The sequence below is a fragment of the Oikopleura dioica genome, chromosome 1, assembly GCF_907165135.1.
Source record: "Oikopleura dioica chromosome 1, OKI2018_I68_1.0, whole genome shotgun sequence".
Classification (NCBI taxonomy): Eukaryota; Metazoa; Chordata; class Appendicularia; order Copelata; family Oikopleuridae; genus Oikopleura; species Oikopleura dioica.
In genome coordinates, this window is record NC_137291.1 from 8,735,562 (window position 1) to 8,760,009 (window position 24,448).

The 24,448-nt window shown below is 39.6% G+C and overlaps 9 protein-coding genes and 1 long non-coding RNA gene across 10 annotated transcripts; 4 read left to right on the top strand and 6 right to left on the bottom strand.

The window, feature by feature from the left end:
* The first annotated feature begins 2,023 nt into the window (after nt 1-2,023).
* On the top strand, nt 2,024-4,302 carry LOC145711969 (homeobox protein SIX3-like). The gene is made up of 6 exons (XM_081789658.1): nt 2,024-2,098; nt 2,977-3,177; nt 3,219-3,452; nt 3,636-3,694; nt 3,795-3,887; nt 3,933-4,302. Exons 1-6 carry the CDS (start codon nt 2,024-2,026, stop codon nt 4,300-4,302), a joined length of 1,032 nt encoding a protein of 343 aa, XP_081645784.1.
* A 784-nt stretch (nt 4,303-5,086) lies between these two features.
* LOC145695936 (uncharacterized) lies at nt 5,087-5,690 on the bottom strand. The gene is made up of 3 exons (XM_081772987.1): nt 5,571-5,690; nt 5,344-5,510; nt 5,087-5,302 (listed from the first exon to the last, which is right to left on the bottom strand). Exons 1-3 carry the CDS (start codon nt 5,659-5,661, stop codon nt 5,093-5,095), a joined length of 468 nt encoding a protein of 155 aa, XP_081629113.1. The 5' UTR covers nt 5,662-5,690; the 3' UTR covers nt 5,087-5,092.
* A 210-nt stretch (nt 5,691-5,900) lies between these two features.
* On the bottom strand, nt 5,901-6,434 carry LOC145695938 (uncharacterized). Its single transcript, XM_081772990.1, has 3 exons — nt 6,271-6,434; nt 6,105-6,226; nt 5,901-6,062 (listed from the first exon to the last, which is right to left on the bottom strand). Exons 1-3 carry the CDS (start codon nt 6,432-6,434, stop codon nt 5,920-5,922), a joined length of 429 nt encoding a protein of 142 aa, XP_081629116.1. The 3' UTR covers nt 5,901-5,919.
* Nucleotides 6,435-11,979: 5,545 nt separating this feature from the next.
* Nucleotides 11,980-13,514, top strand: LOC145695937 (acidic phospholipase A2 PLA-2-like). The gene is made up of 6 exons (XM_081772989.1): nt 11,980-12,206; nt 12,266-12,346; nt 12,387-12,446; nt 12,597-12,687; nt 12,837-12,908; nt 12,956-13,514. The coding sequence occupies exons 3-6, from the start codon at nt 12,393-12,395 to the stop codon at nt 13,195-13,197; spliced, it is 459 nt and encodes a 152-aa protein (XP_081629115.1). The 5' UTR covers nt 11,980-12,206; nt 12,266-12,346; nt 12,387-12,392; the 3' UTR covers nt 13,198-13,514.
* A 509-nt stretch (nt 13,515-14,023) lies between these two features.
* Nucleotides 14,024-14,659, top strand: LOC145695941 (uncharacterized). The gene is made up of 4 exons (XR_014133784.1): nt 14,024-14,091; nt 14,158-14,260; nt 14,323-14,379; nt 14,494-14,659. It is a non-coding gene; the product is annotated as an uncharacterized LOC145695941 (long non-coding RNA).
* LOC145695942 (uncharacterized) lies at nt 14,637-15,199 on the bottom strand. The gene is made up of 3 exons (XM_081772993.1): nt 15,079-15,199; nt 14,856-15,030; nt 14,637-14,809 (listed from the first exon to the last, which is right to left on the bottom strand). Exons 1-3 carry the CDS (start codon nt 15,197-15,199, stop codon nt 14,728-14,730), a joined length of 378 nt encoding a protein of 125 aa, XP_081629119.1. The 3' UTR covers nt 14,637-14,727.
* Nucleotides 15,200-15,212: 13 nt separating this feature from the next.
* Nucleotides 15,213-16,220, bottom strand: LOC145695931 (uncharacterized). The gene is made up of 2 exons (XM_081772983.1): nt 15,447-16,220; nt 15,213-15,404 (listed from the first exon to the last, which is right to left on the bottom strand). The coding sequence occupies exons 1-2, from the start codon at nt 16,194-16,196 to the stop codon at nt 15,282-15,284; spliced, it is 873 nt and encodes a 290-aa protein (XP_081629109.1). The 5' UTR covers nt 16,197-16,220; the 3' UTR covers nt 15,213-15,281.
* A 2,052-nt stretch (nt 16,221-18,272) lies between these two features.
* LOC145711970 (uncharacterized) lies at nt 18,273-21,335 on the top strand. The gene is made up of 7 exons (XM_081789659.1): nt 18,273-18,390; nt 19,705-19,864; nt 20,256-20,307; nt 20,397-20,457; nt 20,502-20,752; nt 20,796-20,935; nt 20,982-21,335. Exons 1-7 carry the CDS (start codon nt 18,377-18,379, stop codon nt 21,333-21,335), a joined length of 1,032 nt encoding a protein of 343 aa, XP_081645785.1. The 5' UTR covers nt 18,273-18,376.
* Nucleotides 21,336-21,368: 33 nt separating this feature from the next.
* Nucleotides 21,369-22,557, bottom strand: LOC145710875 (uncharacterized). The gene is made up of 6 exons (XM_081788581.1): nt 22,394-22,557; nt 22,272-22,346; nt 22,039-22,111; nt 21,739-21,970; nt 21,554-21,614; nt 21,369-21,510 (listed from the first exon to the last, which is right to left on the bottom strand). The coding sequence occupies exons 1-6, from the start codon at nt 22,467-22,469 to the stop codon at nt 21,383-21,385; spliced, it is 645 nt and encodes a 214-aa protein (XP_081644707.1). The 5' UTR covers nt 22,470-22,557; the 3' UTR covers nt 21,369-21,382.
* A 349-nt stretch (nt 22,558-22,906) lies between these two features.
* On the bottom strand, nt 22,907-24,059 carry LOC145697029 (proteasome activator complex subunit 3-like). Its single transcript, XM_081774167.1, has 7 exons — nt 23,957-24,059; nt 23,806-23,917; nt 23,612-23,763; nt 23,450-23,555; nt 23,292-23,401; nt 23,134-23,244; nt 22,907-23,087 (listed from the first exon to the last, which is right to left on the bottom strand). Exons 1-7 carry the CDS (start codon nt 24,017-24,019, stop codon nt 22,929-22,931), a joined length of 813 nt encoding a protein of 270 aa, XP_081630293.1. The 5' UTR covers nt 24,020-24,059; the 3' UTR covers nt 22,907-22,928.
* Between the last annotated feature and the right edge of the window lie 389 nt (nt 24,060-24,448).

The following is a 24,448-nucleotide window of genomic DNA, read 5'->3' on the forward strand; positions in this document are numbered from 1 at the left end:
CTATCAACTCCTACCTCCAGTCTGCAGAAATCCCTTCTCAAAACGCTCCCAACCTTCGAATGGAAAAATCGAAACTCAAGAATCGCCGCGCTTCCCGATCAAAATGCCCCTGCTTCAAATGCTGCCACGCTCGTGCCCATCAAATTCCGTCACCAACTTACCATGCCTGCATCGTCAAAAGTTGCCAGAAAACTTATACTCGCCCTGCTCATCTGCGCAACCACCTCAAATCACATGACAACGATGGCAGACTTCAGTGCGAAATTTGTTCTGTAAATTTCATTTCATCTGATTTGCTTATTTCGCACATGTTTGAACATGGGCAAGAAATGAAAAACTAATATTGAAATTTTTAGTTTCTGTAAATATAACATGTTACATTATAAAGATTAAAACATTTTGTCTCTTTTGATTCAGGACTCCCTCTAGCAGCGCTCTGGAGACAATTGATGCCCCTATGGGAATTCAACTTTATCTTTTTAAATAGGCAGAGCTTTCTGAAGTTCATAAATCAGAACGGCTCAAAAGAGATTTAAAAAGTATGACAAGGATATGGATATTTTCGCTACTTATGTCAGCTCTAGTCAGCGCACAACACTGGAGCTACGGTTGGCATCCGGGTAAGAGTAATTCTTGAGGATAGAGAGAAACAGTCTTTTTAGGAGGAAAAAAGAGAGACCCCGCTTTTGCTACCGGAAATGTAGATCCCGAATACAATCACAGATTCGAAGTAAACCCGAAATTTTATGGAAGAATCAGACCGAAAGGAAAATCTGCCAAATATCTTGCCTACTCAATGCCTATCTTTGACGATTTCTTCGACATGAAATAACTTTTGGTAAGAAACCGACGAGCATATTTTCTTAAACAAATAAATACTGACAAAAAGATTTTAGAAAATAAGGAATTTCGCGATATTCCGCTCTGGAATATGATCTCGTTGGCAATTAGCGACGAGTATCGGCTAATCTTAGTAGCGCGGGCGCGGAAATCTCGCCAGATTTACTAAAAATAACCCTCGTTGATTCCAGCCGCCGCAACTTTCCGCCCAAATTTCCAGCAAACTATTCACTTACTATTCCTCGATTTAGATCCAAGTCTTCTCCAACTGCAGTGCAGCTTCGACAATTTACGGCTATTTCGACGTTTTATACCTTATTAATACCTATTTTCATCTGAAACTATACTCAATGAATAAAATATCTTAAATTTGTTCTCGGTTTACCCAATTGCCAAATTTGACCTCATTCTTGCATCAAATATTTATCCGAAAATGAGTTTAACGGAGCTTAATTTGACTCTGTCGATACATTTTCCTCAAATCATATTTTCTTTTGTGATTGCTTTTGCGAAAATATCCGGCAAGCGCGTTATCCACCATAAAATTACTCAAAAACAAAAGCTCTATAAAGGCCCTTTGAGGACTAATCCGCTGGCCTAAGTCCGCGTTTAATCGCTCGAGGTGCAGCAAAGCCAGCAGCAGCTTTCGAGGAGGAGCAAAATCAAAGGCGAACGCGAAAATGCCGACTTAAATCGGACACAGCTAACCGATCGGTTTTCACTCTTCAAATGCACAGGACCTGCTCCTGGCACGCGACGAAACAATTGCTTAATCCTCTCTCACCTGAGGGTTTCGCACACTGCTTGATCAGTAGATTCTATCCCTGCCCACAACCAACAACACTGTTTCTTCCGTACATGTACAGAATGTAATGAACATATGAATTTTTAATCTATGCGGTTTTCTTGGGATCAGATTGGTTTTCATTCTCGGGCAATTAATTTGTGATAGTTTGAATTTCCCTTAGACGATGAATTTTCTATGATAAAAGATCTTTAAATCTGATAATAAGATGTTGATTAACTTTTGAAATTTAACTTTTATAACAAAAATGATCGATGTTCACTTGAAATTCTTATAAAACATTTTTACTGAAAAATAGAGGCATTTCTTAATAAAAAACTTTTTCTAACAAAATGAGTTTTGTCGAAAATAAGACGAATTATATAATAATAACGTTCAATGGCGTATCCCGTGGCACCACAAATGCTGTCCGATGGTGCTCGGTCTAAGTCCGTCTGGTGGCGCTGGTGTTCGGTTACTGGATTGGGCGAAAGTGTGTGTTCTTGGTGGTGGTGTCGGGTGCATTCATCAACTCAATTTGGCTATACGACAACAATAATCATTTTACGGAAGATAGACTCGACAATCAGCTGGAAGACAATCTCGGCAGAGTAGAATCTGACCTTCACATTTGATCGGTTGATCGCGAGATTGTGCAATCCAAACCAACGCGGCCAAGAGATAAGAGGAAATTGAAGAAGCCGCAAGGAAGCTCGAGTAACGGTGTAATAGAAAGACAGAGAAAGTGATGTCGCTTCATCAATCCAGCTCAACCCAGCAGACTCAAAATGCCCCTCAATCAACTGCAAGTCATAATAACCCCAACTCGACGGGTCAGAATCGGACTCACGTGGCGGTGCAGCCAGCGCAACACCAAGGAACGACGAGACAGGCAACAGTTGTTCAAACGAGCTCAGCAGGCCTCACAATAGAACAAATATCGTGTGTATGTGAAGTTCTTCAGGAAAAGGGATTGACTTTCAAGCTAAATGAAAATTATTCTATTCGTAGTTCAGTATTTTCTTCTGAGCCGCGATTCTCTTTTAAATATCCATAGCAGAATTCTACCGAACTTTGAAATTTATAAAATAGAAAATAAATTGCGCGGATGTTCTCTGAAATCTCAACTTTCGCCTTCTGAGATGCGTGTACCGCGTAAATCTCACAACCAGCGTGAATACGATCTTGTCGGACTTGGCTAAAGTTTCCCCGACAGTGATCGACGAGCTTGAAAATATATATAACAAATCTTTTTGAGTCGATTAGTGATGTATAGATTTCCATGAAAGTCCCTCGAGTATTTAAAGTGAACAATTATTAATAGTCTATTACCTTATGAATCCCTTTCTCAGAAATCAAGTGCAATCGACCGACTTTCCCGGTTTATCTGGAGTCTTCCAAACTGCGAAGTTTTGCAAAAGCACGAGTCCGTTTTAAAAGCCCGAGCAGTTGTAAATTTTCACCGAGGAAACTTCCGCGACCTTTACAAAGTGCTAGAATCGCACACATTCTCTCCCGAGAACCATGTCAAGCTCCAACAACTTTGGCTCAAGGTACGATACAGAGAAATTGAAAGGTTTTAGAGAATTTTAAGGCGCATTATATCGAGGCGGAAAAACTCCGTGGCCGACCTCTTGGGGCTGTTGGAAAATACCGCGTCCGGCGGAAGTTTCCCCTTCCTCGGACGATTTGGGACGGGGAAGAGACATCTTATTGCTTCAAGGAAAAATCACGCGCCGTGCTTCGCGACTGGTACACTCATAATCCCTATCCAAGCCCGCGTGAGAAGCGTGAACTTGCCGAAGCAACTGGACTCACGGTCACTCAGGTAGAGTTTGAAGCTCTCTTTGTTAACTCAATCATTGCACTTATCACGCTTCCTTAGAAATTGGCAAGTTTCCTAATGCATGGGGATTATTAGGTTTTAGTTCTTTTGGAAGGGAAGCAAGCGCTGCTTGAAATCGGAGCGCAGCACCGCCCTTTGGAAGGATTAAATGGTTATTCTTTTAAGGTTTCCAACTGGTTCAAGAATCGACGCCAGCGGGATCGAGCAGCTGAACAGAAAGACGGGTAAGTCGACTGGGATTATTTTGGAATGCTAGAAGGGGAAAACTTTAGATTGCATAATTGAATTCCCTATGAACGCAAACAAGCTAATAAGTTATTTAAGAAATGACATGAAGCCGATAATGCTCATGGCACCTGTTTCGCCTGGTGGAAGTCAAATCATCCATGGACGTCAGGAATCGCCAATTGGATATAGGTACGCGTTTCTGCGAACTTGGAAGATAGTCATTATATATTTCAGCTTCAGTGACGGAGATCACCACGAGCAACCTTGGGACGAAATCGAGGAAAAGCCAGAACTCAACGAATTCGGCCACGTAATGAACAACAACGCTAGAAACTCAACCGTGCAAAATAACAGTTCTGGAATGGGCCAACACCCGTTGACAGACACGCTCCAGATCGCAGCACAACAGATAACGAATCCTACACCGTCGATGGTGCCGATGAGCAGTTCTGTCAACCATCAAACTCATTCTTCACACATGGGATCATCGATGTCTCCATCTGATCCTACCGGCCAGTTTTCCGGTTGGTATCCAAGTTATGTTTACTCGACGCATAATTCACTGATCACTTATTCTGAGAATAATGTTCTAGGAATCAGTTAGTTCTTTTTACTAGTACCTGCAAAATGTACAAATAAATATATTCCAAATAAAAACTTTCTTTCTCCGACCTACAATTTTGATAAGAAAAAAAGAGGAGAAAACGATTGACCAGGAAAAAACGGAGTACTGATAAGAATGATGGATGAGACACAGCGGGTGAGGAGAGCGGAACCCGATCACCCGCCGAGCGGCTTTGGTTTCAAGTGCTCGCCGTGTGCGCCGCCGAATTAATCAAAAAAAGTAAAAGGCGGTGAAAAGTCGCAGCAAAACCGATTACATAATCCGCTTGGATCAAAACTTGAAGAGTGAGGCAAGCCCGGGCAGCAGTTGAAAAATACTGTTGGCGGGGTACAAAAGGAACCCGAGGCGGGAACCTGATAAAATTTCAATTCAATCCCTGTTGTGTAAATATATAAACGCCTTGGGCGTGTATTGCTAAAGACCCACCCTTGACAAAATTGCGCCAGGTGCTTTTCTCGATGTCTGAAGAATACAGTAAGACGAATCTGTGCTCAAGGAAGTTGGCAGAAGCTGGAGAATTTATGACATTGAGATTTGCGAAGAGGAGGAGTTTTCGGAGCACGCTTTGAAGATTTCACTAATTTATATACCCAGTCACTTCAAACGAGGAGCAGTATTTGCGCAGCAGAAATGGCGGAATGTATCAAACGATCACCAGTTATACAAGTTTATGCTCGCTGTCAGCATCGTGAATCAAAATGAAGAAAAAACTACAAGTTTCGCTTTGAACAAAATAAACTTTATTAAAAAAGAGAGTCGAAGAGTAAAGTTATGACTTCTGGGACGAATGTGTTCGACGATGCTTTGCAAGATGATCTGATCGCATGAATCTTTTACCGCAAAAGTCGCATTTGAATCGTTTCTCGCCCGTGTGAGTTCGAATATGTCTCTGCAGCTCGTCTGATCGAGTGAAGCTCTTGCTACAGTAAGGCCAAGCACAGCGGAACGGGCGCTCTCCCAAATGCCAACGAATATGCGCCTGAGGTTGATTTGAGAATAGATGGGAAAAATTATAACTACCTTTAGATGAGAAGTTTTTCCATAGACTTTATCGCAGTCTGGAAAAGGACAGTTGTGTTCTCTTTTAGCCCCGATCGGAAGAATTCGTTTTCCGTTTCGTTCATCTGTGCAGTTTGGGCACTGGCATCTGATGCATCTTCTTATCGGGGGTTGTATCGTAGGTATGGCTGAATCGAATGAAAATCAAAAACTTTCTTCGAAATCAAGGAAGACTACTCTTCTAATACCTGTTGCCGTTGACGGAGTAAGTCCGATAGGGAAGTAGGAGGCGATCTGTCTCAAAATAGCAACTTGCTGGAGATCTGCGGAAGTGATCATTTTTACGATTTTTACTTTCGAAGAATGACATTGATGCTAGGCACACTTTGCATGAGAGCGAGGGCGCCGTTGTTGACAGACTACACTCGTGTATTGTTTTTTGCCCTGCCCTAGGGCGTGATCCTCAAAAACTCTGCTATATTGGAATTTCTGTATGCTTACGAAACACGGTGTATAAACGACTATTCTTTTTATTTTGTTTCAAAGTGAGTGTAGGTTCGTTGCAGTCAAATTTTAGTTATCAAGGAGGATTAACCTTCAGGCGGTCTTCCAGTAGAGAGTGTTGATCAGGAGACGCATGTGAGGCAGAGCTTTTTGGTAGTGTTCCACTGTCTGGTTATGGCTCTCAGTCATCTTTTTGATTTTGTGTTGGTAGCTTGAGACGATCTTCCTAAGTTTTTCTGAAAGAAGAATTATTTTTTAATTTGGTGGAGAAAACTTACTGATTTCTTGATCTTGGTGCTCTTCAATACTCAAAGTATCCTTCTTTCCGGACTGTTGATTGTTATTTGAATCGGATGGTGTCAACCGGATGCTCCAAGTGCGGGCATCAATGTTTCTCCGTCTAAAATGTTGATGAAGATCTAAGAGGACTAATAAATTGTTCACCTGTGCTTTTTTCTCTCCCGTCTGAACCAGTAATCGACATATTTAAAAGTCAGCTGCAGTTCTTCAGCGAGAGCCTCTCTCTTTGCTGGTGCTGGCGAGGGATTTATCTTGAAGAAAAGACGTAGTTTTCGAAGTTGGTCCTCTGTGCATTTGTACTGGGACATTTTTTCTCACTGATCTGATCATACCTTCCGGCAAGAGGCTAAATAGCACTCGCTTGTCCGAAAGAGGGCGCTCTTCGATGCATCACCTGCGGCGGGTGAGCCGCCTAACTAACGTAGTCGAAAATGCACATCTGATAAACTAAGCTAGACGAAATTTCCAAATCAAATAACTGAAACTAATTGATTCTCTTCTCAACTTTTTGAACGGATTTTGAATCCGGGATTCCGTTGGTAGCGCTTGGCGTTCAGGGGAAATGAGTCTGATTATAAACTTTCAAAATATTTACGCCAGCGTAAAACTCTGAGAGACTCCTCTTGTGAAAGATAAGAAAAAAACAAGATTCAATGAAATACTTGCATTTAATTTTCATTTTAACATCGACCGTAGATTCTCGCAGATTTCAGAGATTTGCGTCTCGCTGCATCAGGAAGAGATTCAAAATTGAATGAAAGCGAGAATAAAGCTTTTGATGAATTTCAACAAAAAGGCGGCAAGATCATGAACGCCAAGTTGCGTGTTTTTGCAGAACCAAAAGTTTTTATCTATCATTTTGTTCATCTGCAGAAAATCATGGATTCTTAGCCATGAAGGGCTTTCAATATCTCAAAGAAAACTAAAAGATTAGAAAAAGACCATATTCTGTAGCCCCAAAAAAGAAGCTTCAAAAGACAACGGTATTCACATGTGCACCCTTTGCAATCAAATCGGTATTTGGAACCGACTGTATAGGTGTAAAGACTCTCATGACTGCGCTGAAATGGAAGAAATTGTCGGCAACCTTCTTACAACCTCAGCGATTGAGTCGAAAATAGTCATTCTTTCTGACAGCGCTTTTGATTCAAACAAGAATCTGCTCGAACATGTGTCGATGAAATTTATGATTCAAGGGGAACTAAAGAAGAATCGCCCAACCAACTGCAAGGAAATCCGGCAATTGTCGATGTGGGTCAAGGAACTAGTAAACAACTTTTATCGTTCGCGGATAGAGACAGTCCTGTTTACTTTCTAAAAAAAGCATCAAAGCGCGAAAAGAATCTTGCCGAAATCTACAGTGGCTCTTGGATTGAGTACAGCCTCAGTTTCGAATGGGTTCAAAACAGCATCGCCAGAAAAAGCCTAGAAAACGCTCTTCTCAAACTTCGAAGGCGCCAAGCAAGAGCACAGCTTATTCAACTTTCGTCAACACTGATGCGAAAATGTTTCAATCCAAATGTTAAATTTGGATCTCTTAAAAATGTTACACGGGATTTGGATTCATCGGAAGTCTACGCTGGAAAATGGCTCGATGTATTCAGGAATGGGGTCGAAATCTAGCCTAAAAGTTTTAGACTCTAAAACTACTTACGACGAAAACGACCCTGAGTGAGTGAGATTGACTACAGTAAGCTTGATTTTATTATGTAATCGAATTCATAATAAACCGAATTCCGTCAAATAAACTTTATTAACAGGAAATTATTGAGAAGGTAATCATATCGTGATATAAAAGCAAGTGTTGCCACTAAACCCAGTGAGCACCAAAAACATTTCCGTGGTCACTATTTTGATCGACATACGAGGAGAAGTCCCCCATGCTTTTGATCCAGTCTGCAACCACGTATTTGTCAAGATCGTCAGCTAAATAATAATTAAAATCATAACTAATCTCCCTCTATACTTAGCTTATCAATGACACCACTATCATCTTCAACATCTCTTTTGAAAGCAAAAGTGGGCGCTGTAAAAACAAGAAATGCATTTGAAAATTGAAGCAAATAGAATAAAACAAAATACTTATTCAGCATTGTATATCTGAAAGGTGGTAACTCGGTAACTAAGGGGGAAACGACATAAGCCGCTATCCTGCTATTGAATATAGTGTCGATAACCATTCGAGTTGTTAATTTATTTTCAATATTGCTAATGACGATAAAACAGAAATTTTTTCTCATTTATTGAAGCCTTAAAAATTATACTTACAATAAACTTTATGGCTACTTATTGTATGCTGCTTGGTTAAATTCATCTTCTGATATCTTGACTGCATTTTCGGGCAAATTTCCTGTCGTCTTATAAAGCGATTTCTCCGGCTCAACCCAAGTCATTGTTTGATGAATTACGTCTAAAAAGATCTTAGTCGCTTGAGGACAAGAAACAAAGATAATTTGAGGAATACTTACCAATTTGATCATTTATCCGGCCATCGACGAATTTCAAGTATCGCACACCATTCTTGAATCAATATTTAGCTATTGTTTAGTTAGGCTTCAGTTAGGGTTAGGAAGAGTGTAAGTAAAATTGCTTTACCTTCGATGAAGAATTTCTTATATCGAGCTCTATCGTTACTTGCGTTATAACATCCAAGTCATAGGAGCTATCGCCGAGCTCACGAAGTTCCTCTTCAGACATTTCGATATATTTTCTCTATGAGAATTAATAAATAATCAGAATTATTAAAATATTACCTCTGGAATGAAATCAACCTTGTAATATTGATCATTCATGGAAATCTGGCGACGGAGCATTCTAGTCAAATCTTTTCCCAAGTCTCGATGATAATTCTCCAACTTTTGGGGCTTCTTTTCTTCATGAAGGCTTCTCTTTAGTTCTGTCTCTTGCTCTATGAGCCTTCTGTTTTCATCATTGAGCTTTTTCTGAGAATCATTCCAATCATCTACTCTTTTTGTCAATTCTGCTAATTTCTGTTCGAGTTCTTGTTTCTCTCTTGTTAACTCGTTGCCCTTTTGAATGTGATTTTCACACTCTTTTTGGAACTGCTGCTTTCGTCTTTCGATTTCTGATAATTTGTACTGGATATGTTCCTGATCCGTTGAATACTCTTGCATCAAGAAAAGGTTTGGTGAGGAGGCCATTCGCTGAGCGAAATTATGTTCTTTGTAATTCGGCTTTACAGGAAGAGTATTTGTCCGTTTGATGGGAGATTTCGAGGGCGTTTCATTTTGAACATACCACGGTAGAGGCTCTTTCTTTGTCGTCTCAGTTTCATTTTTTAGTTTTTCGTAGATTGGCATGATACTAAAAATCATATGTTATTTCAATTGTTCGAAGATAAAATTGACAAACACTGGGTGGCTCAGAAGGTCTTTTGCTTTGGGTCGTTTCTTTCTGAGCTGAAAACATCCCTGGACAATTTCATCGGCTGCAGGGCTTCCTTCCACTCGTCTGTAATTTAGGTTTTCGATACGTTTTTTTATTTCCATTCTCTTCTTTTCCAGGTTTTTCTTCTTTTTATCATCTGCAGAACAAAACGGATTTTCAAGCATGATCATCTCGTAAAGAACAACGCCAATAGCCCAGATATCGAGATCGGTACCAAATTTCGAGTTTTCAGTTTCTATGAAAAACTCGATGGGGTAGTAATCAATGTCACCGGTTGCTTTCATAGGCTTGGTAAAGTATAAAGCATCTAACTGAGAAAAAGAATTTATCCAAAAGGGTATTTTTCAGATTATTAATCCAAGCCTGACACCGTTGAAGTAACACCATGATCCAGTTGCTTTGCGAAAGAAAAACCTCCCAATTTGCATCTTTCTTTCTTGCGATTGAAGAGAATGTTTTCAGGTTTCACAAGACGATGAATGATGCCCTTTTCGTGAATGAATTCGAGAGCCATGGTGATTTGCGTGAACCAGTTCCATATGCTTTGCTCGTTCAATTTAACGTCTATAAAATTATTATTTTCGTAAAAAAAGACTGATAAGTTTACTTCTTTGAAGTGCATTTTCGATTGTAGATCTGAGGCTACCACCTTCACAGTATTCCATTACGATCCAAAATTCTCTGGGAAGCGAGAATCCTGCTTGCCAGATTCGTGCTCGTCCAAGTAGCGGACGATAAATGGATGAACAAGTTTTTTCAGACGGGCTGCTTCGAGTCTAATATTCGCAAGTTCATTCTTTGCCTTCTCTCTATTCCTGCTCAATTCAATATGTTTGATGACAACGAGCGTTCCCTCTTTGATAAGATCATTGCCTTGCTTCTTCTTCGCTAGAATCGTTTTTCCTAGAACGCCTTTTTCCACGTGTCCAAGTGTCTTTTCCTTTTTGTATTCTTTTTCGTACTCTTTAAAAAAGAAATCGCTAAACATTTCTGTCAGAGATCAGGAATCGTAAGAAACGCGATTTTGAACCGCCAATATTTGCGATTTTGGCAAGATTCTTTCACGATTATCGTTAAAATTTAACCTTGATCCTCCTTCTATCGCGTTATGAAACAATCTTAAAATTTGAACAAGATTCAGAAAAGCGTTTACGGAGCACTTTTTCACCGATTTGAGCGTGGTAACCAGATTACACCCAAACTTGACGAATTAATTTTCGGAGAGCTATTTAATTTCCTCAGTAGCTCTTTAGAAACAAATATTGTTTCTCCTCTAGCGGTGATGTCAAGTTCAACCAATTTTAAACATCATCTGTCTACTCGCTCTAGAACCGTTGTTTATCTAAGCTAACATCCTGCAAAGAAAGACACAGAAGACAAGTGTTTGAAAAAGTGATAGGTTTTTATTGCTTTTTGCAATATAAATTCTTGTTGCTCACCCCAAAGGGAGATAGGTTTTTATTGCTTTTTGTCGAAAGCAACAAAACCGAAGAGGACCTGATATTTCATCAGGTAATTCACCTTCTTCCGTCTTTTCGAAGAAGCCTCAATTCGACCAGTCCAACCCCATTATGGGTTGCTGACCGCTGAAGAACGGTCATTCCGTTCTTTTTCTTCTAAATAATAATTTCAATAATTGATTAAAAACGGGGCTTCTCACCTTGTTTCTTTCGCTGCCGGACCAGGAAAAATCCTGAGACTGACCAAATTCTGTTTCTAAGCCCTCACAACAACTTTTGTTCTAGAAGATTTTAGTGAAAATTTTTGATAATTGAAACTTTCGTCTAGAGAAATTCTTGCTTTGAGCGGGTTTCAAATTGAAATTTATAATGGCGAAGTCATTTTTATTTTTACTGTAGCGAAAGCAAGGTGTTTCACAGGAGCATTTTCGCAGACCAAACTTTTAATCATCGGCCCGTCAAATTGTCACTAATTAACAATCAAGTTCGCTGTCTTGCGCACTTCCGTAACTGTGAAATCGGCGGCCAAGTCTTACGTTTGCCACTGCTGCTAATTTGGCGTACAGTGGCGTGTCTAAAACCGCATGCAATTTGGCGGCTTCGATCGTGATTGATCCTTCTCGATAGATGGCGCTGCATGGCACTAATTCGACGAGATTTCCGTCGCATGGCAGAAATCGGACGTTGCTCTTTGAGAGGAGGGAGAATTTGTTTTCCAAAAAAGCCGCGGGAATGGAATGCGGCTCAGAGAAATTTCAGTCTTATTGCTAGCAGCCAAGGTCGATGGATTTGCCTACTACGATACTTATGAAGGAAAGTTTTCAAGAAAATCACAATTTTAACAGTAGCTTTGTTATTTGAAAGTCTTGAAATTTTAGGCAAATATTCAATTAATATGTTTCATTGAATAAGTTAATTTTTCTTAAAAATTTGATAATTTTTTAAAAATGTTCTTTGAATCCGTCTATTGAAAACAACAAAGACTACTCGGAATTAATCGGCAGTGTTGGAGAAAACGAAACTTATATAAAAACAGTTGACCTGAGCGAAGGGCTTGATCGAAGCTTTGCCGCCCGTGCCGATCTTTATGATCTTCCTGAGGCGGTCAAAAGTGGCGAAATCACCCTCGACGATCTTCTAGCGGAGACTGGTTTTGATTTGAAATTATCCGAAGAGGATAGATTTCAGAAATTGCGCCAATTTCGGCGACTGGTAAATTGAGACTTTTGATTTTTAGGTAGAGTAACGACCAAATTTGAAATGAACTTTAGTACACATTTTATTTGGTCGGATATCGACTTAGACCCGCTCATTTGGTTCAATATGGTTGTTGGTGTTTTCCAAGAGGCCAGGTAAGTTTAAATTTTTCGTCAAAGCCTATTTTTGTTTCAGCTTATAATGGGCTACGGTCAGCCAATCGACAATATTGATGCTACATGTAGGAATCATCAGGTAATCAAGTTTTCCCACGCTGTGCTCAATTCAGAAATGCTGACGTTTCTCCAAATGTCATCTACGTTGCTTACTTCCGTCTCGTTACCGGTTCAATTAAAATTTTGAAACGAAGGAGATTCTCCGAAGAAATTTACTTTATATATTCAGCTTTGTCTCAACTGCGTTGGGTTGGATACAAACTATGAGTGCAATCCGCATACTCAGCCGTACCGAGTTTACGGTCAAATCTACCAGAATGGTATGTTGCTTTTGAATCACGTATTGGACAAGAAGAGTAAAAGAGATACTCTCTTTTCATACTCTCTATTTGTTGTTCAGATTATCAGATAGCAAAGGATGAGAGCTTTCCAGAAACAATTATATTTTTTGTGTTAACATGAAAATTAGGGCGCCGACTGATGTGCAAAGACCCACCTGGCTCATGTGCGTGGCTTGCTTGTCAGTGCGATGTTAATATGGGTACATTAACGTATATTCATACTTTTTGTAACGAATCGTTTTTCAAGTAACAACGAGTATTATCGAGTCGCTGAAGGGTTACAAGCCTCGCTATTGGATGTACGATCCGCGCCGATGCACCGGATACGACCAGCAGCACGAGATGCCACCCGATCAATGTTGTGGAAAATACCCGGAAAGGTTCCCTTATCATTCTACGGAAAGGTCCTGTTGCGCCGGGAAAACCTACAACCCTGACTACAAAGAATGCTGCGCGAGCGAAGATGTCCGAAATCTGGGAGAATGTTAGTTCATGAAGTTGATAAGTCTCTTATGAAGAGCTTGTCATTGCAACCTAATTTTTTCACGTGATTTATCATTTTTTCTCTTCCCCTTTTTAAACGAATCAAAAACAAACCATTATTTTTACGAATTTGTATCTCAATCTGTAAATAACTGTACATTCCACTTTTTTCTACAGCTCGAGTCATCGCATGTTCACAGCTTGAATATCTGACATTTGACATCTCGCACATTTGACATTTCAAATCGAACAAATACGGAAATTCCAAGTATGAATAGCGCTCTTCACAAAACTGCTTTCCCAAACTCATCAATAAAACAAGAAAGCACCGAAAATAAAAGTTTCATAAGTCTTATTCATATCTTTTCGGACCATAAACTTCAGAAATCTGCCAAAAGTGATTTTCATGGTTGAGGAGAGTTCGCAGGATCAATCTTAGTGATCATCCCGGGAGAAAGTATTTCAAAAAAGAGATACTAGAAGATGAGCTTCAAGCTTATTTTTCTTGCACTTGGATCACTGGAGGCCTTGCAGTGCTATCAATGTGGTACAGTTTTTGGGTAAGTATCTGAGATTCTGAGTCTACTGAAAATAGCATTTGTTTGAGAGAATTCGAAAAGCTCATTTTACGAAAAAGTAGAGTAGTCATCGTTGATTTCAACTTAAAATTCCATATTTTAAATACCAAGTATCGTCAACGTCTAGCCATTTTATTTAGCGGTCCTTGCGATGGTAACTTTGAGCGAACATACGCAACTTGTCGCTATCTCACCGATCCAGTCTGCTACTATAACGAGACAAGGCAAGCAAAATAGAAAACCATAATTAATTGATTTTGCTCTAACACAATTTCAGAAAATATGCAATCTCGCAAAACCTCGGTGTGCGCAGCCCATACGAGTAAGTCACTTTTTCTTCTAAATTTTTCAACAAAAAAACTGTGATTTTAAAAACATAAATTTCAAGCGTCGAAGTTTACAGAGAAGCCGGATGCGTTTCGAGAAAGGAAATTATGCCGAAAAACGAGTGCTCAGAGATTTACGTCGGACGAGTCGCCAGCAAACTCGAAGTAAAGACCCTTGATTTGATTCAAAAGTAAAAAATCGTTTCCGATCTGACAACAAAATTAAGGCAATGAAATGGCAAAGCTTCACCGCATCAACTGGTCAAGCGAAAATCCTAATAGAGGTGGGTTCAAATTTCTTCTAAAACCCTACTTCCGCAATCGATTCTTTCGCCCTCTTAAACTCCTTCATATACCCTTAAACTTTATTAAAACGGTAAGAGTAATCAGAATTTCAGACTTGCGGCACGACATGCTCGCGTGACGGATGTACGTTCTATAGCTTGGATTCAGCCTTTGCTACAGCCGTTTCTTCCGCTGTTCTTTTGTTTGTTTTTCTGCTCAATATGTAACAATCAAAAGATGGATTTCTTGATCGTTTATTGATATGTACAGGAACATTACATGATGGAACTTCTCTTCAATTTCCTGGGCGTATGTTCTAACAAATTAAAATTAGGCAGCTTGATGAATTACACTGTATTGCTGAATGATCCTTCTGCATTGCAAAAATTTCCCTCGCAACAGTAGACGCAAACATCAACGAGCGTTCTCCTTGAATAACATCTATCAAACCTTTTTCATGAAATTAAAAACAAACCTCTGGCCCCCGCCACAAAGGCCCATTGCTTTGAACATCGCCCTTTGATTCTCGCACGCTAGTTTTTGTTTACATCTTTTTTCGAATCGAGCAGGGAGGCCATTTTCAGCCCTTACTACTGTTTGGCACATCTGACCCTTGCTGATATCGCAATGTTTCTTTTCATCGTTACAAGCTAGAACATAGAAGTATGAACATCTGAATCATTTGAGTTGAACAATACCTTGATTACCCACTTTTGAGTTACAAACGATACATTTGTAGAGGTCTTCATTTTTCGGATCAATCAAGGAGGCGTTCGCTTTCACACTCAACTCTTGGCCACTTGTTAGTACTATTTTCATGCTTTGTGTGGCTAATTAATCATTGAAAAAATAGTTATGGCTGAAATAACGGAAAATGACGGATTTTCTTAGATGCTCTTTTTTAATTGCCATTCCTTATCAAATACTTGAAGCCAGAAGTTGCTCCTGTCCAAGTGTAACCAGTCCAAGAAGGATCAATAACCGGAATCTCCGTGGAATCGCCAAACTGATCTATCGCTACTATCTATATCAATTTCTTGGTCAAGATGATCGAGTTCAAAAGTACCGTTATATTTTGCACGCTTCCTGATGCTCGCTGACCTCCGAAGTTGCTCAAATCGTTCCAGGTCATTTGAATGGTCGTCGGACCGAGAATTTCTATTCTAAGGCCAACAATCGAGTTGTCTTCGTTATCTGCAAGAGTCGTTTGCGGTGCAGTTGTTGTTGTTGTAATAATTGACGTAGAAACGAAAGAGGTCGTTTGTGTTGTTAGTTCAGCTGTCGTTTCTGTTACTGCCTCTGTTGTGGTGATTGTTTCCGTGGTTGTTTCTCCGGAGATACAATCAGGCCAAGGAGCTGTCCAAAGTTTTTCTTTTTTCTGGCAAGTGATGGTCGTTGGACTGTCGACTGGATCAAGAACTCCAGTTAGACATGAAACCTCGCACGTTGACTTCTTTCTGTACCCATTCGAGCAGGTAATGCTCAGATCGGGCTTATACGGCGGAGCATCGCAACACTCGGCGCATTTACAGAAGCCGAGAAACTCGACATTTCCGTCGTCTCTACAAACCAATTCGGAAACATCGCCGATAAGAGCCATTCCGTCCATACAATCAAACGTGCATTTTGTACTTTCTTTGATCGTCCCGTCGATTTCGAACTGCGAATCGCTGCATTGCAAATTCTCTAGGTTATTTTTGCCCGCGTCTGGCACAGTGCAAGTAACGAAGCCATTTCGAGCGGTGATATTCTGAGCCTCTGTTAGCGTCGAAAAAAGGGTAAAAACTGTATTAAATATTTTTCGTGTGGAGATCATTCTAAAAATCGGTTGATTCCTAATTCTGATCTGCAAAGCATGACATTGCTCGAGTATCGTGATCTATCACTTTGGCGCTGTTGAGCGCGCCATAACCGCTGGGTACTAAGGTGTAAGCTTGACACCTGATAGGCTCGTCGGACGTTAAGTCTAAGCCAAACCCAAGGTTTCCAGCTGGCCGACGCGTAATCCAACTCAAAAATGGCAACGTTATTTTGGCAGTCTTGTAGAAACCTGAGCATTGAAGAGAAAAATCAACATTCAAAGACCCACTAGCTTCAAAAATGGAAATACATGTCAACAAGGAAATCAACGATGATTAGCAAATATCTCGGAAAAAAGCTAAAAAACTAACGACCTAACGTCATATCAGAACGACTGAGGTTTAACTCTCCGACTTATGACGCGTTAATAACTATGGGACAGACAATTTAAAGAAATTAGATATAAATTATACGTAATACCAGCCGCAATATCAAGTTTATATCGTGAGCTGAATCACCAAACGAAGTTCGTTTTATCAATTTTTTCATTTATGAACACATAAATGTAATATTACAATTTTTTATAATTATTACATGCACATTTATGATAAGCAAATTTTTGATTCGACGTTTATCATATTTTCAGAAATAATAAATAATAGTTTTTTGAGAGAGAAGACCTTATGGAACAGATTTTACATTCGACACCTTTTAGTCCAGCACATTGCGTTGGAGAGTTTCTTAGCCCTGGATACGAGGGATCAGGTTATGAAGGTGGCGCGAAAACGTGACGCGTTCGATTAAAGACCAGTTGAGCTCGATTACATACTCAAATGCTGGATTATCCCTGAGCCTCCTGATTTCATACGTTGACAGGAATTTTTCCGTTTGCGGATTAAATATTCCTTCCTAGAAAACTTAGACCGGCTCTTTATTAGCTTTCAGATTTTGATGACAGATAGAAAATTGTTCATGTCTTTCGCCAGTTTTTCTTCGTGCAAGTTCGTAGCTTCGTGAGATTCATACTGTTAAAAAGTGTAAAAGAAATAACAATGAAATCATTCCTTGAAGCTTTTTGGAAACTCGGGTGGAAGAATAAACTTGACTTACAGCGAGAGCTTTCTTCCTTTTGAATCCTGTCATCTCGCCATCTTAAAATCAGTATATCTCGTCATCTCTTTCCATAAATGTGCGCTCACTTTTAATAAAATTTTTCAACGCTGATGATCCTCGTCCCTCCTCGTTGAGCCATCCGGTGTGCAACTTTAGCGTTTTGAGAGTAAGATTCATCTGTTTAATTTCATCCGAGATAGGTATGATCCCGATTCTATGGAATAAACGCGCTGAATACCAGATATTGTTACCCTTACCTCTTCTCTTAGAGAGGAACTTTTATACTGTAGCGGTGTTGTTATCGGTCGGGTTAGGCCCTAACCGTTAGGGAGCAAGAAGGTCTTACCTCGGTTAGGCTTAGAATTAGGGGTTTCCCGACCAATAAAAGTGAGCTGTTCCTTGCCTTGGTCCAGTTGTTTGAGCTCATATTTGAGAGTTCTTGCTTCTCTTCTGTTCTTGCTGTGCGCTTTCTGTACTCTTGCTGAAGCAAATGAAACTAAGGTGGCATTTCCAATATGAAATAAAAAAATTGTCTTTGCTTTTGAAATGCTTCCTGGGCGAGCTCCGCCTGCTGACATGGTCAAATGATAGTCTCGTAATCGAGTGGAACGCTTTTAGCAAGACAAAGAAAGTATCAAATTCGATGTTAAAATTCTCTCACAAGTCCAGTTAAAATTATAAGCCTATAAAATATCAACCGAAAGATCTCAAAAAAGGAGCACTAAATCGCTTTTAATTATTTTTTACGATTTTTGAAGTGCAAAATTTCGAAAAGATAATTTGACAAGTGTGTCTCCGAGAAGGAGAAATTTTTATCTTTGATGTGTCTCTTTACGATAATTATTTTTGTACTACCGTTTGTTTCTGAAAATTTCGTTTATGAATTAATTAGTATTGTGTCCACTTTAGTTTTTATGGCGCTGTTGGTTTTGGTGGTGCAGCACCTCCACCAGCGCTCACTAAAAACAATAGCTTGTGGAAAGATTTAAGCAAACCGTTAATCCTTGAAAACGTAACATTTAATAAGAGAATTATACTTACTCATTACAGTTATTGAAAGAGCAACAGAAATAACCTGCAACGATGTATAAGATAAGGTAATATAACTCAAAGTCTTCCTTAAATTAGAGCGCCTTCCATTTCCATTATTGAGATAAAATAGAAATTTCGGCGAAATTATTTCGCTTCATGGTCTCATTTCCCCAAATTCATTCCTCATTTCCTTTTGACCTTTTGAAAAACCTGGTCCTATCTGTCATGTAAGATGCGCTGAGAATTCAATACAAGTACAGTTGGTTTCCTAATTTCCGGACTAATTTTGTCCCCTGGTTTCCAAAAAATGTCCGGAAATTTAGGTCACCGGAAAAATTTTATGTCCCACCAAGTATTCTTAAAAAGCGTTGGTACAGGGTCAATACAAAGAGATTATGAAAGAAAAACCACTTAATGACCCTTAGTTTTTACTCTTCTTCTTCAACCTCGCGAACAAGCTCAGCTTGCGCCCAAAAAGAAGTTAATTTAAGCGAAAATTGATTCCTTTTTTAGAGAAAATGATGACTAATCAATAAAATTTTGAAAAAAAGTCCGGAAATTTGGACAATGGTCGATTTTGTAGTGTCCCACTAAGATGCCTTAAAATCTGAAAAATGTCCGGAAATTTGGACTCCGGAAATTTCCGGACTCTTTTCCTTCAAGGCTGGAAAATTTCCTTCCAGGTTACACAGTCTTATAAAAGTAACATGTAAGATGAGTAGCGCACAGAAAAAAGTAATTAAAAAGGTAAAGTGTGACCCTAGAGGCGCCATTTGAAATATCGTTAAAAGCGCCGAAAGTGATGATAAAAACAAACCTCAATAATTTTAAATTGAGATCTCATAAAATTGAAGACTTCATATTTTTATTTGTTCACAAGATTACAGTAAGTCTCAGAATGGTAGTCGGAAAATATTAATTCTTTTTAACTTTTAATTCAATTATAAAAGTAATTAAAAAACCCGGGTTTGAGAAAATGAAGTTTTCATTCCGCTAAAAGCAGTTTTTTGTTTAGATCTGCGGCTAAACAGCTAAAGCCAAAAAATTTAGGTTGTGCGCGGCGGAAATTGAAAAACATTCGGTTGCCAGAGTTCCGTTCATGCAGCATTTTCGCTCATCAGCTTGCTTATTTTTTAAGCGCGCGGATATACATTCATTTGAACATTTCATTTTTCTCATCAAGCCAAAAACTTCATCTGTTTTGATCGCAACAAAAAAAATATCTACAAGGCATTAACGAGTTTGTTTTTTTCGTAAAATTAGTTTTCCACGGCTGCGGAAGACGGGAGGCGCCGCAGCAATAATACAAATTTATGTTTTATAAAAACTGAATCTCACTCTTTTTCTCGATTTCTCAGTGTATTAAAAGATTCATTTAGAGCAACAAAACGCAGTAAAATGGATCAAACTACAGTTCGTAACAGTCCTTACGCCATCGGAGACGATGGGGTCGGAATGAGACCGAATTCATACGATGCGAGATATTTAATGTGCCAAAAACTTCTCAACTCCGGACTCAGTGCGCTTCAAATCCAAGAGGTAAGAAAAAAAAGCACAAATTGCCAATTCATTTTTGCAAAAACGAATATTTTTAAGCAGGCTCTGAGCTTGCTAATTTTTGTGGAAAAGGAGCCGCAGCTTTTTTCCCAAACAAGTATTTAGTATACCTTCTACATATGCAAATCCGCGACCCCCTTGAAAAACGACAGCAAGTTACTACTAATCTCCGTTTTATAAATATAATGGCAACAATTGTTTGTTTTGTTTTTGGCAAATTATCGAGAAATGCCGCGACGTCTGACTGCCCAGGCCAGTGACCCTGGCCTCTTTTCTTGTTTACTACAGTACTAAAAAAACCGGCAGTGGCGAATTTTTCCTGACGCTCTGCACTCTCATTATTTATTCAAATTTTTATTTATGCCTCTTTTAGATCGTCAACGCGAAGAAAATGCAAATTTCTGAGGAGAGCACTTCACAGCCTGGTGAGTAATTTCCTAATTAACGAGTGCCAGTACTTGAGCAAAGTTGAAAAAATTAAAATCTTGGCTGCAAAAACTAATTCCTTTTTTAGAAGAATCGCCGAGAAAACCATCCGAGGACATGATCGATACGAATCCACTTTACCCGAATTCGTAAGTAAAAGTTTTAATCTCAAAATCCTTATTTTGTCGTTCAGAGCACTGGAATACCAACTGCCAGCCACATATTCTCCTGCTGAGCCGATTCCTCCTCAAGGCGACAGGGAACGCGACGGGCGCTACTCCAAGCCGTACAAATGTAAGCTGTGTGAAAAATCTTTCTCGACGCCTGGATACTTGGACACACACATGCGCCTGCACACAGGAGTGAAGCCATACACATGTCGAATTTGCCATCGAGGCTTTGCCCAACGTCCTGGCTACACCTACCACATGCGCACCCATTCTGGTTTGGAAAACAATAATCAACTTGGGCCTTAATTTCTTTTCAGGAGAAATGCGCTACCAATGCAAAATCTGCTTCAAAAAATTCATCCAAATCGGTACTCTCAAGCGCCATTGTGATACGCACGGCATTCCAGCTAAAAATGTCGAAGAAATCATCATTCGCCTCAACCCAACTAATACCATGGTAAGATCCCTACCATCAATCTCGTGTCATTATCATATTTCTTTAGCCGATTCCAAAGCCTTTGGAGAAAGAGCCTTCGCTTTCGCCTGATTTTTCTACCAAGTCCGTGTCACCTTCTTGGAGGCCATTGTCTACTTCATCGCAGTCCTTTCCTCCGAGTTTTTTCCCGAATACATCCTTGCCGAATCTAAGAACCCAAAGCTTGAGCTTTCCGATCGGGAACCCTCTCAACACGGCTTCATTCTTACAAATGCAGAACATGATGACCAACCAGCGCGGATATCATCAGCCCTTAGTTCAATCAAACTCGGCACCATTCTTGCTAAATCCTATTTCTCAGTATCAAGCTATGTTACAGTACCAACAATACTGCAATTTGATCAATGCTGCTTCAAAATAATCTGTAAACTGTTCATAATAATAAACATACGGATAAAAAAGTAACTTTTAATTTTTGCTCGAAGCAGTGAACTCATGTCGTTGAATTCCCTCGTTTGCGAGATTCTGAGCCTCTTCAAGCTTGTCAAGCAATTCTTGACCGCCATCGGTGTCTTTGATGATGTTTTCAAAGGCAGCTAAATTGGTATAGATTTCCTGAGAGGTGAAATATTTACTTACGTCCAGTTCCGTAAATGCAGATAAAGATAATAACCATTACTTGTAATAAAAGAAGGAGGGTCTGAAATAATGATTTTATAAGAATAGATTATTTTTTTATAATTATAACATTTGTCTAACAAGTTGTTAAGATAACATCTGTTTCTTTCACGCTCACTGAATTGAAAAATTTCAATATTTTTTACCTGAACTACATATGTCAAAAAAGTGTTCAGCCTGCTTCCACATCCTTGACTGTCGCAACAAGCCCTTCCAAATGCGCAAAAGAGCAGAATAGCTTCAACAAGGCTCAAGAAGATCGTTATGTAATAGAGGATGATGCCAGTTTGGAGGAATTCGATACTGTCGCATTTGTAACTGAAGAAAACGACGAGAGCGGCAGCTGTTGTAAGAAGTGATGCAGCCGTGGTAGCGCCACTGTGAAATTGCTTAGCATTAGAAAAGAATCGATTTCATAATAATGAAGACATAGAAGACTAACTTACACTTCTGAGGGGTTTTTGTTTTCTTTGTCTGTGCAGCAGCATCTGGCGCACGTGAGAAGCAAAGGAAAGATAGCTCAAATGAGATAACCTTTTACGTTAGACTCTAATGATTAGAGGTTTTATTAGGTGTTGGGTATGAATCATACCGTATGAAATTTACTCATGTAGGATAAGGTATTTAATCCTAGAGTCTAGGACCTAGACAGCGAGTATGAAGTAAGGTATCAACTTTCCGAAAAAAAGTAAGCCAAGTGAGCAATAGAATGGAATCGTCGCCTTGTCTGGGGTGACATCTTCAACGCGTAGACCTAATTACTTTCAGTCGGGTTTTACGGAAAAAATGAATGGATCATACCGTTAGCTTGAAGCCAGTTTCCACCAATTTGCCATTCGTCGATTGGGTGCCACAGGCTCATGAAGAAGTTCGACATTCTCAGTAACGTCAATAGGAGAAATGGAAATTATCAGTTTCTTTTCTGCTGGCGCAAGGTGACCCTCTCTTGTTTCTGTATTCTCTGTGCTTATACTACGTACTTGGGGCAGGAGAATAATAGACGCGCTCAGGATTAGCACACTACGTTGGGGAGCGCGCTCAGGCAGGGATGATGAATTGATAACACGGGAGAATGGATGATCTAATTACTTACCAAATTCCAGGCCTAATTAGCTTATGTAAATCAGGCAGATCGACAATCAGAATGAAAAATGAATGCGTCCTTTCCTTTGTACCGAAAACGTCCTCAAAGAACTAGATTGACGCGTTAGTAAATGACCCTTCTCTTTTGGATCATTTACAGTTTTTTATAAAAATAATATTTTATTTAGATAAATAGAATATACAGTGCTTCTCGAGCCAAGAAAAGAATCAGTTTATGAACAGCTTTCTTGTTTTAGTACATGACAGAAGCGTCAGAGTTTCCTCTTGGGTTGGTGAGTCGATCGTAGTTCTTTGTTATCACATCGAGGATAGTCGTGTAGTTTGTGCGCACAGTCATTGCGACGTTTCGTAATCGACGGCACTGTTTTTCATCCTCGTCGAGTACAAAAATCTGTATAGAAATTTAAATTTTCCCAAACGAGACTGGAGGTTTCTACCTTGAGATCTTCGATGTTGCTTTCTTGAACGATCTTTTCCATGATATTCGCTCGTGCAATGTGGTACGCAGACTGCTCGTCGATCGTCTGCGTCGTTTCTTCCTTGATTGCCTAGTAATAATGACATTAAATCTTCTTCAATCAAGAGCAAATTGTACCTGCAACTCGTTGAGTGCTTCCTCCTGGACCTCAACGCCAAAGTTATTGCCATCTTCGTGTCGAGGAACGTGAATGGTAATCCAGTCCTTGAGCTGCTGGCAGTGCTGTCCTAAAGCAATGTGTGACGTTGCGGGCTAAAGTGCCCGTGTTGACTTACCAAGCTCGATCAGCTCAGGTTTAAGAATGTTGTACAAGTCGACAATGTGCTTATTAACTGGGATTCGGAGTCGCTCGTCAACAGCGCCTTCTGACATTTGCGAAGCCTAGAATGGAATATAAAATCCGGTTATAGTAAGAGGATAATCCTCCGGTAATTAACCTTCGATTTGGAAAGACCGACGGAAACTTCGGATGAAGCATCGATTTTCGTCTTTTTGACTGGGACTTCGTCATCTTCATCGGCTGCTTCCTCTTCCATCTGCTTTTCTGCTTCCATCTCTTTCAGCGCGTTTTCATATTTTTCAAGAGAATCTAATTTATCGTTAGGTTCAATCTAATTGAATGGTTTCTTACCAACTGAAAACTGTCTGGCTTCGTCGCAGTAACCAACTTGAAGCATAGCATTCGTTTCAATAAGTTCATCGAGCTTCTCCAGCTTGTTAGGAATGGTTTGATGCAGAATTTCCTAAACAGTCCGAGATTTAGGAAATTTTATAATGAGTACCTTGGCGCTAGAACAGACTTCTGATCTGTACGTATTGATAAATTGGGGTTGTTCAGCGGCCATTTTCGTGGATTTTCAAAACTGATTAGACAATCGTGAAAATTCATAATAATACAGAGTGTTCTAGAGATTCAATTGAATCTAAAGTTAGAGACATAATTATGGGATTTTCTATCCATTCTTAACTCCACCAACTCCATATTTATGAGATTTATTTTATCGTAATCACTGAAACTTTGTCAATTATATTTTTATCATTTTAACTTAAAGTCTCAAATTGAGATTATGGTTTCTGAAAACTCGCTCAATGTTGCGTTCCATTTCTTCCCGCGCTCTTATTGGCTCGCGGCGACGAAAGCGCGTCCAGGACGCGCTCAAGAGTCCTCGAAAATTTCAAACTTCCGAAAGTTTTTCCAACTTTTCGAACCTAAATGGATAATTTTTACAAATTGAACAAGAGATTATCCAGTGGTTTGGAGAAGATCTTGGTTT

What these genes read in the sequence shown, in the direction of transcription:
- LOC145711969 (XM_081789658.1), top strand. Translation starts at nt 2,024, where the DNA reads ATGGCGTATCCCGTGGCACCACAAATGCTGTCCGATGGTGCTCGGTCT. An exon ending in TCTGGTGGCGCTGGTGTTCG is followed by an intron (nt 2,099 to 2,976) that starts GTTACTGGATTG and finishes TCCCTTTCTCAG; the next exon opens with AAATCAAGTGCAATCGACCG. An exon ending in CTGGACTCACGGTCACTCAG is followed by an intron (nt 3,453 to 3,635) that starts GTAGAGTTTGAA and finishes TATTCTTTTAAG; the next exon opens with GTTTCCAACTGGTTCAAGAA.
- LOC145711970 (XM_081789659.1), top strand. An exon ending in GGAGAGCACTTCACAGCCTG is followed by an intron (nt 20,308 to 20,396) that starts GTGAGTAATTTC and finishes TTCCTTTTTTAG; the next exon opens with AAGAATCGCCGAGAAAACCA. An exon ending in AATCCACTTTACCCGAATTC is followed by an intron (nt 20,458 to 20,501) that starts GTAAGTAAAAGT and finishes TTTGTCGTTCAG; the next exon opens with AGCACTGGAATACCAACTGC.
- LOC145710875 (XM_081788581.1), bottom strand. Translation starts at nt 22,469, where the DNA reads ATGTCGAACTTCTTCATGAGCCTGTGGCACCCAATCGACGAATGGCAA. An exon ending in AAACTGGCTTCAAGCTAACG is followed by an intron (nt 22,347 to 22,393) that starts GTATGATCCATT and finishes GAAAGTAATTAG; the next exon opens with GTCTACGCGTTGAAGATGTC. An exon ending in AACAAAAACCCCTCAGAAGT is followed by an intron (nt 21,971 to 22,038) that starts GTAAGTTAGTCT and finishes GCAATTTCACAG; the next exon opens with TGGCGCTACCACGGCTGCAT.
- LOC145695936 (XM_081772987.1), bottom strand. Translation starts at nt 5,661, where the DNA reads ATGATCACTTCCGCAGATCTCCAGCAAGTTGCTATTTTGAGACAGATC. An exon ending in TACTCCGTCAACGGCAACAG is followed by an intron (nt 5,511 to 5,570) that starts GTATTAGAAGAG and finishes CATTCGATTCAG; the next exon opens with CCATACCTACGATACAACCC. An exon ending in GAAAAACTTCTCATCTAAAG is followed by an intron (nt 5,303 to 5,343) that starts GTAGTTATAATT and finishes AATCAACCTCAG; the next exon opens with GCGCATATTCGTTGGCATTT.
- LOC145695938 (XM_081772990.1), bottom strand. Translation starts at nt 6,434, where the DNA reads ATGTCCCAGTACAAATGCACAGAGGACCAACTTCGAAAACTACGTCTT. An exon ending in CGGGAGAGAAAAAAGCACAG is followed by an intron (nt 6,227 to 6,270) that starts GTGAACAATTTA and finishes TCAACATTTTAG; the next exon opens with ACGGAGAAACATTGATGCCC. An exon ending in GCACCAAGATCAAGAAATCA is followed by an intron (nt 6,063 to 6,104) that starts GTAAGTTTTCTC and finishes TTCTTCTTTCAG; the next exon opens with AAAAACTTAGGAAGATCGTC.
- LOC145697029 (XM_081774167.1), bottom strand. Translation starts at nt 24,019, where the DNA reads ATGGCCGCTGAACAACCCCAATTTATCAATACGTACAGATCAGAAGTC. An exon ending in AAGTCTGTTCTAGCGCCAAG is followed by an intron (nt 23,918 to 23,956) that starts GTACTCATTATA and finishes CGGACTGTTTAG; the next exon opens with GAAATTCTGCATCAAACCAT. An exon ending in GCAACATCGAAGATCTCAAG is followed by an intron (nt 23,088 to 23,133) that starts GTAGAAACCTCC and finishes ATTTCTATACAG; the next exon opens with ATTTTTGTACTCGACGAGGA.
- LOC145695942 (XM_081772993.1), bottom strand. Translation starts at nt 15,199, where the DNA reads ATGAAAATAGTACTAACAAGTGGCCAAGAGTTGAGTGTGAAAGCGAAC. An exon ending in CTCAAAAGTGGGTAATCAAG is followed by an intron (nt 15,031 to 15,078) that starts GTATTGTTCAAC and finishes TCTATGTTCTAG; the next exon opens with CTTGTAACGATGAAAAGAAA. An exon ending in CTTTGTGGCGGGGGCCAGAG is followed by an intron (nt 14,810 to 14,855) that starts GTTTGTTTTTAA and finishes ATGTTATTCAAG; the next exon opens with GAGAACGCTCGTTGATGTTT.
- LOC145695937 (XM_081772989.1), top strand. Translation starts at nt 12,393, where the DNA reads ATGGGCTACGGTCAGCCAATCGACAATATTGATGCTACATGTAGGAAT. An exon ending in CTACATGTAGGAATCATCAG is followed by an intron (nt 12,447 to 12,596) that starts GTAATCAAGTTT and finishes TTATATATTCAG; the next exon opens with CTTTGTCTCAACTGCGTTGG. An exon ending in CGGTCAAATCTACCAGAATG is followed by an intron (nt 12,688 to 12,836) that starts GTATGTTGCTTT and finishes CATGAAAATTAG; the next exon opens with GGCGCCGACTGATGTGCAAA.
- LOC145695931 (XM_081772983.1), bottom strand. Translation starts at nt 16,196, where the DNA reads ATGATCTCCACACGAAAAATATTTAATACAGTTTTTACCCTTTTTTCG. An exon ending in GAAGCGTGCAAAATATAACG is followed by an intron (nt 15,405 to 15,446) that starts GTACTTTTGAAC and finishes AAATTGATATAG; the next exon opens with ATAGTAGCGATAGATCAGTT.